General features: G+C 30.3%; 1 protein-coding gene across 1 annotated transcript; it reads right to left on the bottom strand.

Annotated features, from left to right (window-relative positions):
• Positions 1-9,171: 9,171 nt before the first annotated feature.
• Positions 9,172-11,821, bottom strand: LOC111908613 (MYB-like transcription factor EOBI). The gene is made up of 3 exons (XM_023904429.3): positions 11,600-11,821; positions 11,372-11,501; positions 9,172-9,735 (listed from the first exon to the last, which is right to left on the bottom strand). Exons 1-3 carry the CDS (start codon positions 11,736-11,738, stop codon positions 9,432-9,434), a joined length of 573 nt encoding a protein of 190 aa, XP_023760197.1. The 5' UTR covers positions 11,739-11,821; the 3' UTR covers positions 9,172-9,431.
• Between the last annotated feature and the right edge of the window lie 1,225 nt (positions 11,822-13,046).

Raw genomic sequence — 13,046 nt, 5'->3', positions numbered from 1 at the left:
TCCGATGAAGATTATCGTGCACTCGGCGAGTCAGTTAGGGTTTTCCCGACTTTTGGCACGCATGAACTCGTTGAGTTGTAAGGAAACTCGACGAGTCGGCCAACGAGTTTACGGCAAGGGGTTTTTGACTGGATGGGTTTTCAGTCAGGAGTTTGCGGTTGAGAGTTTACGGCCGCAAACATCAGGGAACTCAACGAGTCACTCAAGTGACTCGGCGAGTTGACGATTTATTTAAGAAACTCGATGAGTAGTTGGTTGTACTCAACGAGTTAAGGACAATATGGACTGTTGACCTTGACCATTGACTTGGACTTTAACCAAGGGTTGACAATTTGACTTCTGGAAGCATTTTTCGGAAATTAATTTTTTTTGGATATGGTTCTATGGTGGATATAGATGGTGGAATTTGTGATGGTGATCCGAGATTTGATCTTATCACTTCAGTGCATCTGTTGCAAGGTGGGTTATCCTCACTATATCAATAGGGTGTAAGGCACCAAGGTCGGCCCTTTATGGATTTGTATCCGGACTATGGCATGATATGTTACTGATTACATCCTGGTACTTGGAATGGTGATATGCTTATGCTTAGTGACCTAGTTAGGTCACGGTCCTAGTTATACGATGATCCTATATTAGTGACCAGTTAGGTCTGTATTCCGGTTATTGGGATGTTGCTATGATTAGTGATATGTTAGATCGATTTGACTGTTATATAATATGAGCTAGCATATGATATTTCTGTGCACATGTTTGTTTGATTGGGGGTTGGGTTGAGGTGGTCCTGTTTTGTGTTGTAGGCCAACATACCCGGTGAGCGGTCTGGATATGCTGTAGGCCCTGCGAGGCGGTCCAATCAAGTTGAAGGCTCGGGAGCGGTCTAGATTGGTTGTAGGCTCTGCGAGGCAATCCAGTCAGGATGAAGGCTCGTTATGCATGTTATTCTTTATTTTTTGATATGATATGAGTATGGTTATATGAGGTTGGTATTTTAGGGGTAACTTACTAAGCTTTCGGGCTTACAGTTTCAGTTTATTATTTTCGGTTCAGCGGATGGTCACGGGAAAGCGAAGGCATGACTGTTCACTTCATCGATTGATGATTATGATTTCTGGGAACCCTGAAGTTTAAACTATTTTGAAAACAAATTGTAATGACTGAATGGTTTTAAATGATTTAAAAAGTTTTAAATTGGCTTGAATTTCATGGATGTTACAAACAGAGTCTGAAGATCCATGGATTTGATCTTGTCGATGTTTTTTAGAACATTTGCATGGTGTTCCTAACTCTCATCTAGAGCGCCAAGGAATTTAAGCACTAACACATAATTTGACTTGGTAATTTTAGCTTTCTTATGTCATTGATCAAACAAATAACTTCAAGGTGTGATTGGATTAGTCATTTTTAAGGAAAAAATGTATTCACAACTTTGGTTCAAGCTATTCTCCTCGTTTACTCTAACTTCTTATATTCCTTCCTAAGACACTTTTAAGGTTCCAATCATCTCTTTTGTTGACTTGCAATACTCCATCATTTGATAAATCTTATATGGTAGTGAGTTACATTTGGCCTCCCTTGCTCTTACGTCAAGATTGACAAACTTCTGATCTTCTTTAGTCGATTGATCATAAGGACCACAAACTATTCTTAGAGGTTCATTTCCTTTGGTTATGGTTCTGATGAAGATATGTGGACTGTCAGTTAGAATATCGATCATATGATAATCCATGGTTTCAAACACCATCATTGTCTTGCTAAGCCACATGGTAAAAATGTTTTTTGTCAAACAAATGACATTGGTTTACTAAGTGAGACCTTAAGGTTAATGAGGATCGGTTTGAAGAACTAGAAGACGTCATTCATTAAATCACAAACAAACCTCTTAAAAAGCTCTAAAGTTTGCTCTGATTCCACTTGTATGTCCCATGGATGATACTTCATCAAATAAAATCAAGTAAAACAATAAAAACTTCAAATATAAAGAGAAAAAATCGGAAACTTATTTCGATTCAGAGAACTCTTATTAATTTCCTCACGTAGAAGAAAAAAAAAACTAAAATTTTCGCTAAAATAAGACTTACAAAATTTGATTTTTAGCACAACTTATAATCTTATATACTAGGTCTAGCTAATCAAAATGCGATGTCTAAAAATAAAGGAGTCTTCCTACATGTAAGGAAACTGACCCATATCTAAAATAGAGTCAATCCCAATCACTAAGATATCGGGATTAGCTTAGCAGATACGTCTTTTGCAAGCTGCAACTCCTCTTTTGTATTTGGTTGATGGAACCAACTCGGTTGACTCGTTGGTCCACCAATTGACTGATACGTATAATCACTTGATATAGTACTCTGACTTATCAAATCAATATATATATATATATATATATATATATATATATATATATATATATATATATATATATATATACACACACACACTACAAGAAATATACTCTTTAGCGGCGACACTATTACCGGCGACAAGGGGCTTTACCGGCGACTTTATAATAGTGTCCCGCTAAAGGGTTGTCACCCGAATCCGCACTTTCCCCCTCTGTTGCATCTCAACCGTTCGATGAGATATCCAATCCAACGGGTGGGGTGTCTTATCCTGTCTAACCTAATACCGGCGACACAGATGTCGTCGCTAAAGGTTAAAGAAGGTCGCCGCTAATAGTTCACTAAAAATGACGTGGTACCCTTCCCTCCACTTTGTCGCCGCTATTACTAATTGTCGCCGGTAAAGGGTCTGGTGTCGTCGCTAAAGGTGTCGCCGCTATTGCCTCTCGCAGATAAAAAAAAACGCACGCAGAAACCCTCCCTTCTTCATTTTCTGTTCTGTTTGCTTCCAATTTCCTTCACCATTAAGCCAATTTTCTCTTCAATTTGCTTTTTCCAAGAAAATTTCTCCCCACATTGTTCCAAGCAAATATCTCTAGGTGTGGTTAAAGCCTTTGGGACCAATTTCTACCTCCATTTCTTTTAGAAAGGTAAGTTTATTTGGTGATTTCATTTTTATTTTGTATGTTAATTTCGATTTGTAGCTTTATCTGGTGATTGAATGGTAATAAATTGTTCATATTCATGTTTTTGGTGGTGTTGTTTTGGATTAGAAGCAAGTTATTCAATTTTTTGTTTGTGGTTATTGAATTGCAATTAGTTGTATAGCTTCCGGTTGTAGTTTAGCCTTTAGGGACATTAGATGATTATTAAAAGCTGATTTTGATGACTAAATTGCAATAAATTGTTCAATTTCAGTGATTTTGGTGGTGTTGTTCAGTTTTTCCGGTGCGGGTAATTTCGGGTGAAGACTAGTTTTTCCGGCTACATATCCGTTGATTTCCGCCACTACAGGTTCTTTTATTTCATTTTTTTTGTGAATTTTGTATTTATATGTGAAATTATGTGAAAATTGTCATATGTGAAAATTAGATTGTATATTTCGTATTTGTTTGAATATATGTGAATTTGGTATATATATTCGAATGTATGTGTGTTTGATGTATATGTGGTATATTAGTATTTGGTAGAAATTATATGTATTTGTTATAAGTAGAATGTTATTGTGTGTACGTGAATGTATGTATGTTTGTTGTAAATGTGATATATGATTGTGAAACTTTTGTATTTGGTATATATAGGATGTTATTATGTATATATGTGAAATTATGTGTATTTGGTTTAAGTAGGATGTTATTTTGTGTGTATGTGTATGTATTTGTATTTGGTGTATATGTGGTATATGTATGTAAAAGTATGTGAATTTCATCTTCTTATGTATTATGTAAAACTATGTGGTTTTGGTATAAGTAGGATGCTATAATTGGAAAAAAAAATATTGTTATAATTTGAAAAAAAAACACAAAAAAAACTATAAAATTGTTTAAAAACTTATATACAAAAACTAGAAAGTTTCTAGTTTTTACCCAAGCTAACTCCAAATTAATTAACCAATAAGTTATATAGTTAACTTATAATCTTCAAATTAATTCATAAGATTATATTTCTATAACCAATAATAATCGGTTACCATAAAAATAGGTTAAAGGATGTTATAATTGAAAAAAAAAATAAAAAAAGAATTATTGTTATAATTGGAAAAAAAAACACAAAAAAATTATAAAACTGTTTAAAAACTTATATATATTTTAATCTCGACGGTAAAAAAGAACAATACAACAACATAATATGTATGTAAAAGTATGTGAATTTCATGTTTTTATGTATTATGTAAAATTATGTGGTTTTCTTATAAGTAGGATGCTATAATTGAAAAGAAAATAAAAATTAATTATTGTTATAATTGGAAAAAAAACACAAAATATATATATATATATATATATATATATATATATATATATATATATATATATAATTGTTTAAAAACTTATATACAAAAACTAGAAGGTACCGTACGATATATGTAATTATTTATTTAAAATATAATCTAATTTTTAAAGTTAAACAAAACCTTAAGAGAGTGGAAACATTTCGCAAAGCTCATACCGATAAGAATGGTGTATTTGTTACTGCTGAATCGGAACAACAATATGTAAGTATTTAATTATAATTTTATCATATATTTAAATGTTTATTTATACTTAATTGTTACTCACTTTTGGGAGTTACAGAATCGGTTAGTTGAAGAGCTGTTAGAACAAACTCAAGGTGAAAGTGAGTTAACGCCCTCTCAAGAAAGAGCTACGTTCGAGAAAGTATCAGGAGAGCGACGTGGCCACATTAGAGGCATTGGCCGCAAACCTTATGGTCTCCCGACGATTCCACAGCCTTCGCAACCATCACAACCACCATCACAACCATCACAGGTAAAATAGCAATCTACTTTAGCATCGTAAAATGCATGTTGATTTGGTAGTTTTGGTTTTGTGTTGGTTATTTGCTAAAAAGTTTGGTAATTTGGTTTTTGTCCCAAGTGCAAAATATAGCAATGTACTTTGGTTTTCTATCTTTGTTTAAAAATAGCAATCTACTTCAGCAGCGTAAAATGCATGTTGATTTGGTAGTTTTGGTTTTGTGGTGGTTATTTGCTAAAAAGTTTGGTAATTTGGTTTTTGTCCCAAGTGCAAAATATAGCAATGTACTTTGGTTTCTATCTTTGTTTAAAAATAACAATCTACTTTAGCATCGTAAAATGCATGTTGATTTGGTAGTTTTGGTTTTGTGGTGATTATTTGCTAAAAAGTTTGGTAATTTGGTTTTTGTCCCAAGTGCAAGAAATAGCAATGTACTTTGGTTTTCTATCTTAGTTTAAAAATAACAATGTATTTTGATAGTTTTTGTTTATGTTTGACGATCTAACTTATAAATTTATATATAATGCTATTAATTATGTAGTTGGAAAATCTTCGTGCAATGATCGTCGACCCGACATGTAGGGATGAGCTTTATTCGTTTTTTCAATCCCAAAATAACCATGGAAACGATGGGAACGACGATGATGGTATGTAAGGATGAGTTTTATTTGCATATGTTGTCTCGTTTTGCTACTTGGTAGATTGTAAAAATTTTGTTGTTTTGCTACTCGGATATTATGACTTTTGATATTTAATTGTATTTGGATGTTTGTTTGTAATTTGCATTGACACTATTATGTTTGTTTGATATATATTATTATTAATTTGTTTTGTAATTAGCATCGACACTATTGGTTTTGATATTTAATCGAATATTGTTATTACCGGTGACACTTTTACCTGCGATATTATCACCGTCAACCAAAATCATTATTTAAAGAAAATTAAAAAATTGAAAAAAAATTACCGGCGATACTTTTACCAGCAACATAAGTTATTACCGGCGACACTTTTGCGACGACACTTTTACCAGCGACAGAAGTTATTACCGGCGACTAGCTTATTAGCGGCGACAATACTCATTAGCGGCGACATAGTCAATAGCGGCGACTTTTATCATTAGCGGCAACAAACTGATCAATAGCGGCGAGGCAGTAGTGGCGACTCAGTACCGGCGACGCGTCACCGCTATTAGTATTACCGACGACTTTTGAGACTTTTACCGGCGACTTTTGTCGCCGGTAATAGCATTTTTCCTTGTAGTGATATATATATATATATATATATATATATATATATATATATATATATATATATATATATATATATATATATATATATATAGAGGTTCAAATGTTTTCTACAATTATTGTGTGCATGTATGCACCAATCACAAATTAGCAAAATTATAAATCATTTTTTAAATCAATAAGGGTAATTTGGTAAATGGCTTATAAAATCAATTAATTGAATTTAATTTACAATCCTATAAACTTGGTAACTTTGTTTGATTTTGAACCTATATTTATGTTAATATATTTATTCAAATCTACGTTTTTGATTTCCATTTAAATTTGTTAAATCAGTTTTAAACCCTATAAACCATCGACGCCTTTCAGTATCTTGCCGCTACCTCTTATTCTTCCTCCCCCTCTACTGTCGGCTCGATCAACCATCGACGTGGGTCTGTTAATGTTTATCGGACAAAAAAATGGAAGAAGAAGGTTGTTCTTCGAGTACTCTGTTTACCGGTGCCGAGGCTGTGATATTGTTCTTCGAGGTAATTTTGCAATCTTTTACCCTAATTCATATAAATTAAATTACTTTATCTTCATGTTTTGTAACGTGCTTATATATGAATTTTGACTTTTAATGGTCAAACCATTAGCTTTCTATGTTTTAACTACAAAATGTGTAAGAGCTGTGTCGATTAGTGAAAGAAACTTGTTAGTTACATTAATTTTATAGAAACGAATTCATATATTGCTATTACAGTTATATGAAACAGATTAATTTGGAATGCGAATTATAGAAAAACAATTGAAAGCCTCATAATTAAAGCTATATGATGGTATGCGTGTTATAGAACAACGATTGAAATCATATTAATTAAATATGAGTATTAAATTATTGTTATATTCTTGATTTAATGATTGTTTTGTTCCTTTATCTATTAATATAAATATTGTTGATTATGGTATTGTTGATATTGCTATGTTTTGGATGACGATTCAAACAATACTTTTTGAAGATACCATTACTATGTCTACTTTTGATTCTTTAATTCTATATTACATTCTTTAATTATGTTATAGTCTTTGTTGATACATACCTAGCATCCAAATTATTATTCTAACTTCATTAATTGTTTTAGATGAATTTTGGTTTGTTTGATGATAATGTCTAACAAGTGTTTGTTGAAATGCCTAAAAGAGAATTTAAAGAATTTAACCTTGTGGTATGCATTCTGTCAGAATTATTAGCAACATATGTCTTATGTAATTGTTTAAAAAGGTAATTAATTTGGAATCTAAAATTATATTAGCAGTGAATACGATACTTTTGAATGTATTGTATGTATTCTATTAGAATGTATTCTGCCAGAATAAAATCTATGTATTCTGCCAGAATGTATTTTTATGTATTCTATCATATTCTATGTATTCTACCAAAATATATAAAATGTTAGTTAATTGCAAGTAACATGTTTTTAACCATTATTAGTTTTTGTTGTATTTGTGATAGGAATGTATGGAAGAATGCGTTGAAGACCTAATAGGAATAACTTGAAGAATGAATAAAGTTTGATCATACTCACAATTTAAGAATGCTGTTATTTTTTAAGAATTTTATTCATTTTTGTTGATATTCTATTAGAATATGTATAATTATATTAAAATGTATAAGTTCGGATGTATGAATTTGTATTTAATTTCAGATATATAATAGTATATTAGAATGTTGTTATTTTTCAACCTCAGATTCAATAATTTTGTTATTCTTCAATAATATTCTAATAGAATAAAATTCAGAAAGACATCATTCTAACAAAAAAATATTCTGACAGAATAAAATCGGTTATGTTTACAAATTACGTTAGAATTGAAATTGAATTAATTAAAAAAATCAAATTTTTTAAAATTAGGAGAATTAATTATCTCTAAAAATCCGAAAATTTCCTTTTCTAAATATAGTTAATTATCCAAAATACCCTTTTTCTAAAATTTGTGTGATTATATGATATATGTTAGCCCATTGTAATATCATACACTTTCAAATCATGTCCATTGATTAATTTCATCCGTTGGTCCAGATCTGTGCATTCTGGCACACAATAGTTAGTAAAAACAAAATAACCTAACACTATATATATATATATATATATATATATATATATATATATATATATATATGAAAATACAAAAAACGCATTACCAATATATATTATTTGTAAGGACACTATGTCTTTTATTTTATTTATTATATAACAATATTAGATTTGACAATAGTAAATACTAAATCTTCTAAGGCATTACTAATACATATTATTTCTAAGGACAGTTTGTCTTTTATGGATTTATTATATGACAATATTAGATTAGACAATAGTAAATACTAAATCTTTTGAGAGTATGGGAAGAAAATGGTATCAATGCATGTGAAGACTTTCCTTGAATAGGTTGAAAAAGTTAGGCTTACGTCGCCCTTCAACAGTCTAAACCTCGTGCATTAGTTTGGATAAAAATAGAAAGCAAAGATTGAACTTTCCCAAAATAGCATTCAAGATCATTCCACATCTTTACACGTGTCGCTTTGTTATTGGTTCAGTTTGGCATATGTTTTCCTTTAGCTTCACTTGTCGTTTAGTAAAGTTGATGCCAACCCATTATTAGCATTAATAAAATTTTCCAAAATGAAGGAAAAAAACAAATACAGATTTGTATGTTTAACATTGATCCTATTTAAGCCTTATTAACTTTGTATGTTTAACAAAACATAGAAACTATCAATAAAAACAGATAATACTAAAAGTAAATAATGAAATAATTAACAAAAAACCGTAATATATAACTTTTTATTTTAGATGACTAAACAAAAAGAAATGGTTATGTGATGAGAATGATTTTTCAGAGGATCATGTACTTTTCCACCAATCAAATCATACAGATTAGAGGAAATCATATGTTGGTATTTTTAGTATGAATTATACTTTGGAAGTTACGGTTTAGGTATTTATCTATATATAGGATTAACACAAATTAATACAATCAATTATTTCTACTAAAAATATGTACAACAAATAGCCCTATTGTAAGATCAGATCATTTTTGGGACATTTTCCATGATATAAGTGTACACTAATTCGGTTCGTTTTATTGTATAAGCAAATGTAATGACTTCAATAACTCTGTTATAGTGATACATGAGTCCGTAAACAGAAGACCAAATATAGATGATTATGTTTCTCGTTTGACTATATATATATATAAACAAAGACACAAGTCAAACAATGGTTTTACTCTCTCTTTTTTTCGACTCATATGTTTATAAATGTATACTATATAGATCTATAAGACTCTGGTATGATTTTTTTTTTAAAATGTAAAACGATTTAATCGCTATTTAGTAATTGCATGGACCATAAATCCTCCATACTCCACATGTTCTCATTTGTTTCAGTGGGAAATGGACCTGAAAAGTTCTGAAAATTGTCGTAGGGTGGTGAATACGTTTCCATCGGATTTAGTACATTGCATGTTTGTGTTGAGCTTGTGGTTGCTTGATCCGTATGTCCTGAAGAAGTTTGTCCACTAAAGTTTTCCGCTTGCTTGATATGCTTTTGAATCCTTGTCCTCCAGTAATTTTTTATCTCGTTATCTGTTCTTCCGGGGAGATGTTTTGCTATTTTTGACCATCTAAAAAGCATTATAGTTTTAAAGGTTACATACAAATAGAAATAAACTTAAAGAACTTATAAATTTATTATGTTAATTTTTCTAGCAATATGTATCGACGTAAATACGTTTTTTTTTTGGAAACAATGGAACTTATTTGTTTATGTAAATATGATTTACTTTTCCAGAAACCGAGATAGGTATGATGCCCCACAAAAGATGATAGGATGTACATTTGATAATTAAGACTCATATACAACCAAACATGAAACATGTTCCACGATGGAAATTAAAAGTCATCATGTTACACGTTTTGAATGGGCAAAATCACTTTATCTTGAATCGATGTATATTTAAAGGAGACTCGACTCACATTTTATCTCGTAAATATAGGGAGGACTTCAGAAAAAAAGGTAACCTTTCTAATTTTTTAATCTTTTAAAATTCTTTGCTAAAGTTCATAACTCAAGATTCGTTTTGACGATGGCACGAAGATTCATTCGACAAGAGCATCGATGCGTTCGAGATTAGAGAAGAAAAAAGCTACATCTTTTTTTGGTAAGTAAAAGAAATTAAAAAAAAATATATGTTTTTAGAAACAAAAGACACGTCTCTTCAAGAAAATAAATTTCTGTGTTAATATACTTTTTATAATTAAGTATTTTCACTACAAGTATTACATCTAAGGTGTTTTTTCCAGTACATGTAAACTGTTTTACTTGTCGTTAACTTGTATTTTAAGAAATTACATCTAATGTTTTTGTAAGTAGCAAGAATTTCAAGACCGATCACTACTTCAAATAAAAAATCGAATGCACATTATTTTTTTTTCTTATATAACTAAAATCTCGAAAAAGTTTCGGGGGGTTTTCTGACGATAAAAAATATTAATTATAATGAGTGCACACCGTCATAGAACCCTAAAAGTAAACGGTGAAGGACGATCACATTGTATTGTTGAGCCAAAAGAATATGGAATCTGTCAATTTCTAACGTAATTTTACGTGAGATCGATGAAATTCAAACACGTGATGGATTAAAAAGCGTTACTTCCAAAACTGGGATTTCTTTATTTCTCTGTTTGATCTTTTTATTAGTATTGAATTTGAATCCGAAGCTATGCAAGCTACAAGACCTATTATTACTATTTTGTTTTAAGGTGTTAATAAAAGAATCTTTTCTAAGTCCATGCTTTAATTAGTTGATTAAACTTAATTGTAGTTTCAAAGTGTGCTTAATTAAATAATTAATTATTAAATATTCCTCATGATTAAAATTAACTATGAACCTACCTTTTCTTTACGTTTTTTATGACAAGAAGAAAATAAAAACCATCGGTGAAAAGTGGATTACCCATAGAAAGTAAATTGTAAAAAACTAAAACCAAAGAAAAAACTATAAAAAATTATTTGTAGACACGAAAAAACCTGGAATTAATATTGCAAGAATGCTGTTTGCGAACCCTAACTAATGGATTATTATAAGTTGAAGAAATAAGGAACAAAGCAACACGAATTGAGTCTTTGAATATATATACTATATATACATATGCACATGTATATATATGTAGAGAGAGAACCAAAAATCCGTAATTATCTTTGCTAGGAAATCAAGGTTTATTTTTATTAAATTAATGGACCAAAAATGAAATACGTACCTGTTTCCCCATTTAGCATGAAGCTCCATGATCAGAAGTTGTTCTTCGGGTGTAATATTACCCCTCCTTACATCGGGACGGAGATAGTTCAACCATCTAAGTCGACAGCTTTTTCCAGTTCTTTTAAGACCTAATTAAACAAGTAAGTAAAATACATAACTAGGGTTTAGTAATAATTAAAACATCAATTTATTTAAAAACCATTAAAATTATAACTTTTTCAATTACCTGCAGATCTAGCAAGAGAGTTCCAAACACCTTCACCATGATTTGCAATATAATTTATAAGAATCAAGTCTTCTTCCATCGTCCACGGCCCTTTTCTAACTTCGACGTCTTGCGAAGAATTCATTGATTTTTTCTCCATTTTTATTAACAAAATTCTTTTATTTTCTGCTGAAATCTAGAGAGAAAGTAAGGGAGAAAGGTATAGAGAGAGAAAGAGAGGTTGGAGAGAGATTTTTGAAGAAAGATAATGAAGAAGGTGTTGGTTTTATAGGGGAAGCCTAAGATGACATTTAACATTCTAATTGAGCTCGTTAGTGAACCTTAATCAACTTTATAAATCCTTAGACCTAACTTCCTTATTAACCCTAATTAATTAGTGGTAAATATAATAAGGGATTCAAGATTTGTATTCAGCAGGCATGGATGGATTCATGCATGCATATGCCACCCTTACTCATGCAAATTCTATATATATATATATATATATATATATATATATATATATATATATATATATATATATATATATATATATATATATATATATATATATATATATAAAGAGAGAGAGAGTATGTGTGTGTGAGTGTGTGTTGAGGGCAAAATGGATATTTGCATAGGGTCCAATTATTTTATTATATATTTTTATTTAAAATAAAATTTTATAATAATGATAAAGGTCTTCTTTTTTGTTCGTCCTGGGTCTTGGAGGATATTGAATTCCTTAGGATCGGCACTATATATATATATATATATATATATATATATATATATATATATATATATATAAAATCTTCGTATTTTGATTTCTTAAAGATCTATATAATCGTTACAAGTTTATCGATCGTTTTGCATGCTGTTATCTGAAATAGTATTAATTGTGTTTTACCATGGATTAGAGTTTTTATCTGATACATTATTATAGTTTAAGTTCATTTTCAATTTTATTAAATTTATCCTTTCAGAATCATTACTAATTTATTAGGATCTACACATTGTTATTCATTAACATTTTGGATTGCCACACACTACCAAAAAAACTAAGGTTTCAAATTCTATCATTGAAACATGTTTACAACATAAATTTTTCATTTTTAACCAACTTTGAAATAAAAAATTTGTCAAACAAAAAACAATCGGATTTGAATCGAATTAGTAATGAACGCTCATCAACAAAACATAAATTTTGAAAAATATTAGTACAAAAATGTTTAAAACAATGAGCACGAGCGTCATGCAGGTGCTCGAATACTACTAGAAAACAGTCCTTTAATGACACGCATTTGATGTCATAAAATGGTGCAGCTGACATGCAATGCGTGTCACTAAAGCGCTTGTCATACATGGAAGACGACACGTATTTGCGTGTTGTAACCATATGATGCATATTTACGACATGTATATATGACACACAATGTGTGTCATAAAAGGGTTATAAATGACATGT

This window comes from Lactuca sativa, chromosome 3 (genome assembly GCF_002870075.4).
Source record: "Lactuca sativa cultivar Salinas chromosome 3, Lsat_Salinas_v11, whole genome shotgun sequence".
Taxonomy (NCBI): Eukaryota; Viridiplantae; Streptophyta; class Magnoliopsida; order Asterales; family Asteraceae; genus Lactuca; species Lactuca sativa.
Note: the sequence above shows the minus strand (reverse complement) of the source record. Positions and strands in the feature narration are given on the sequence as shown.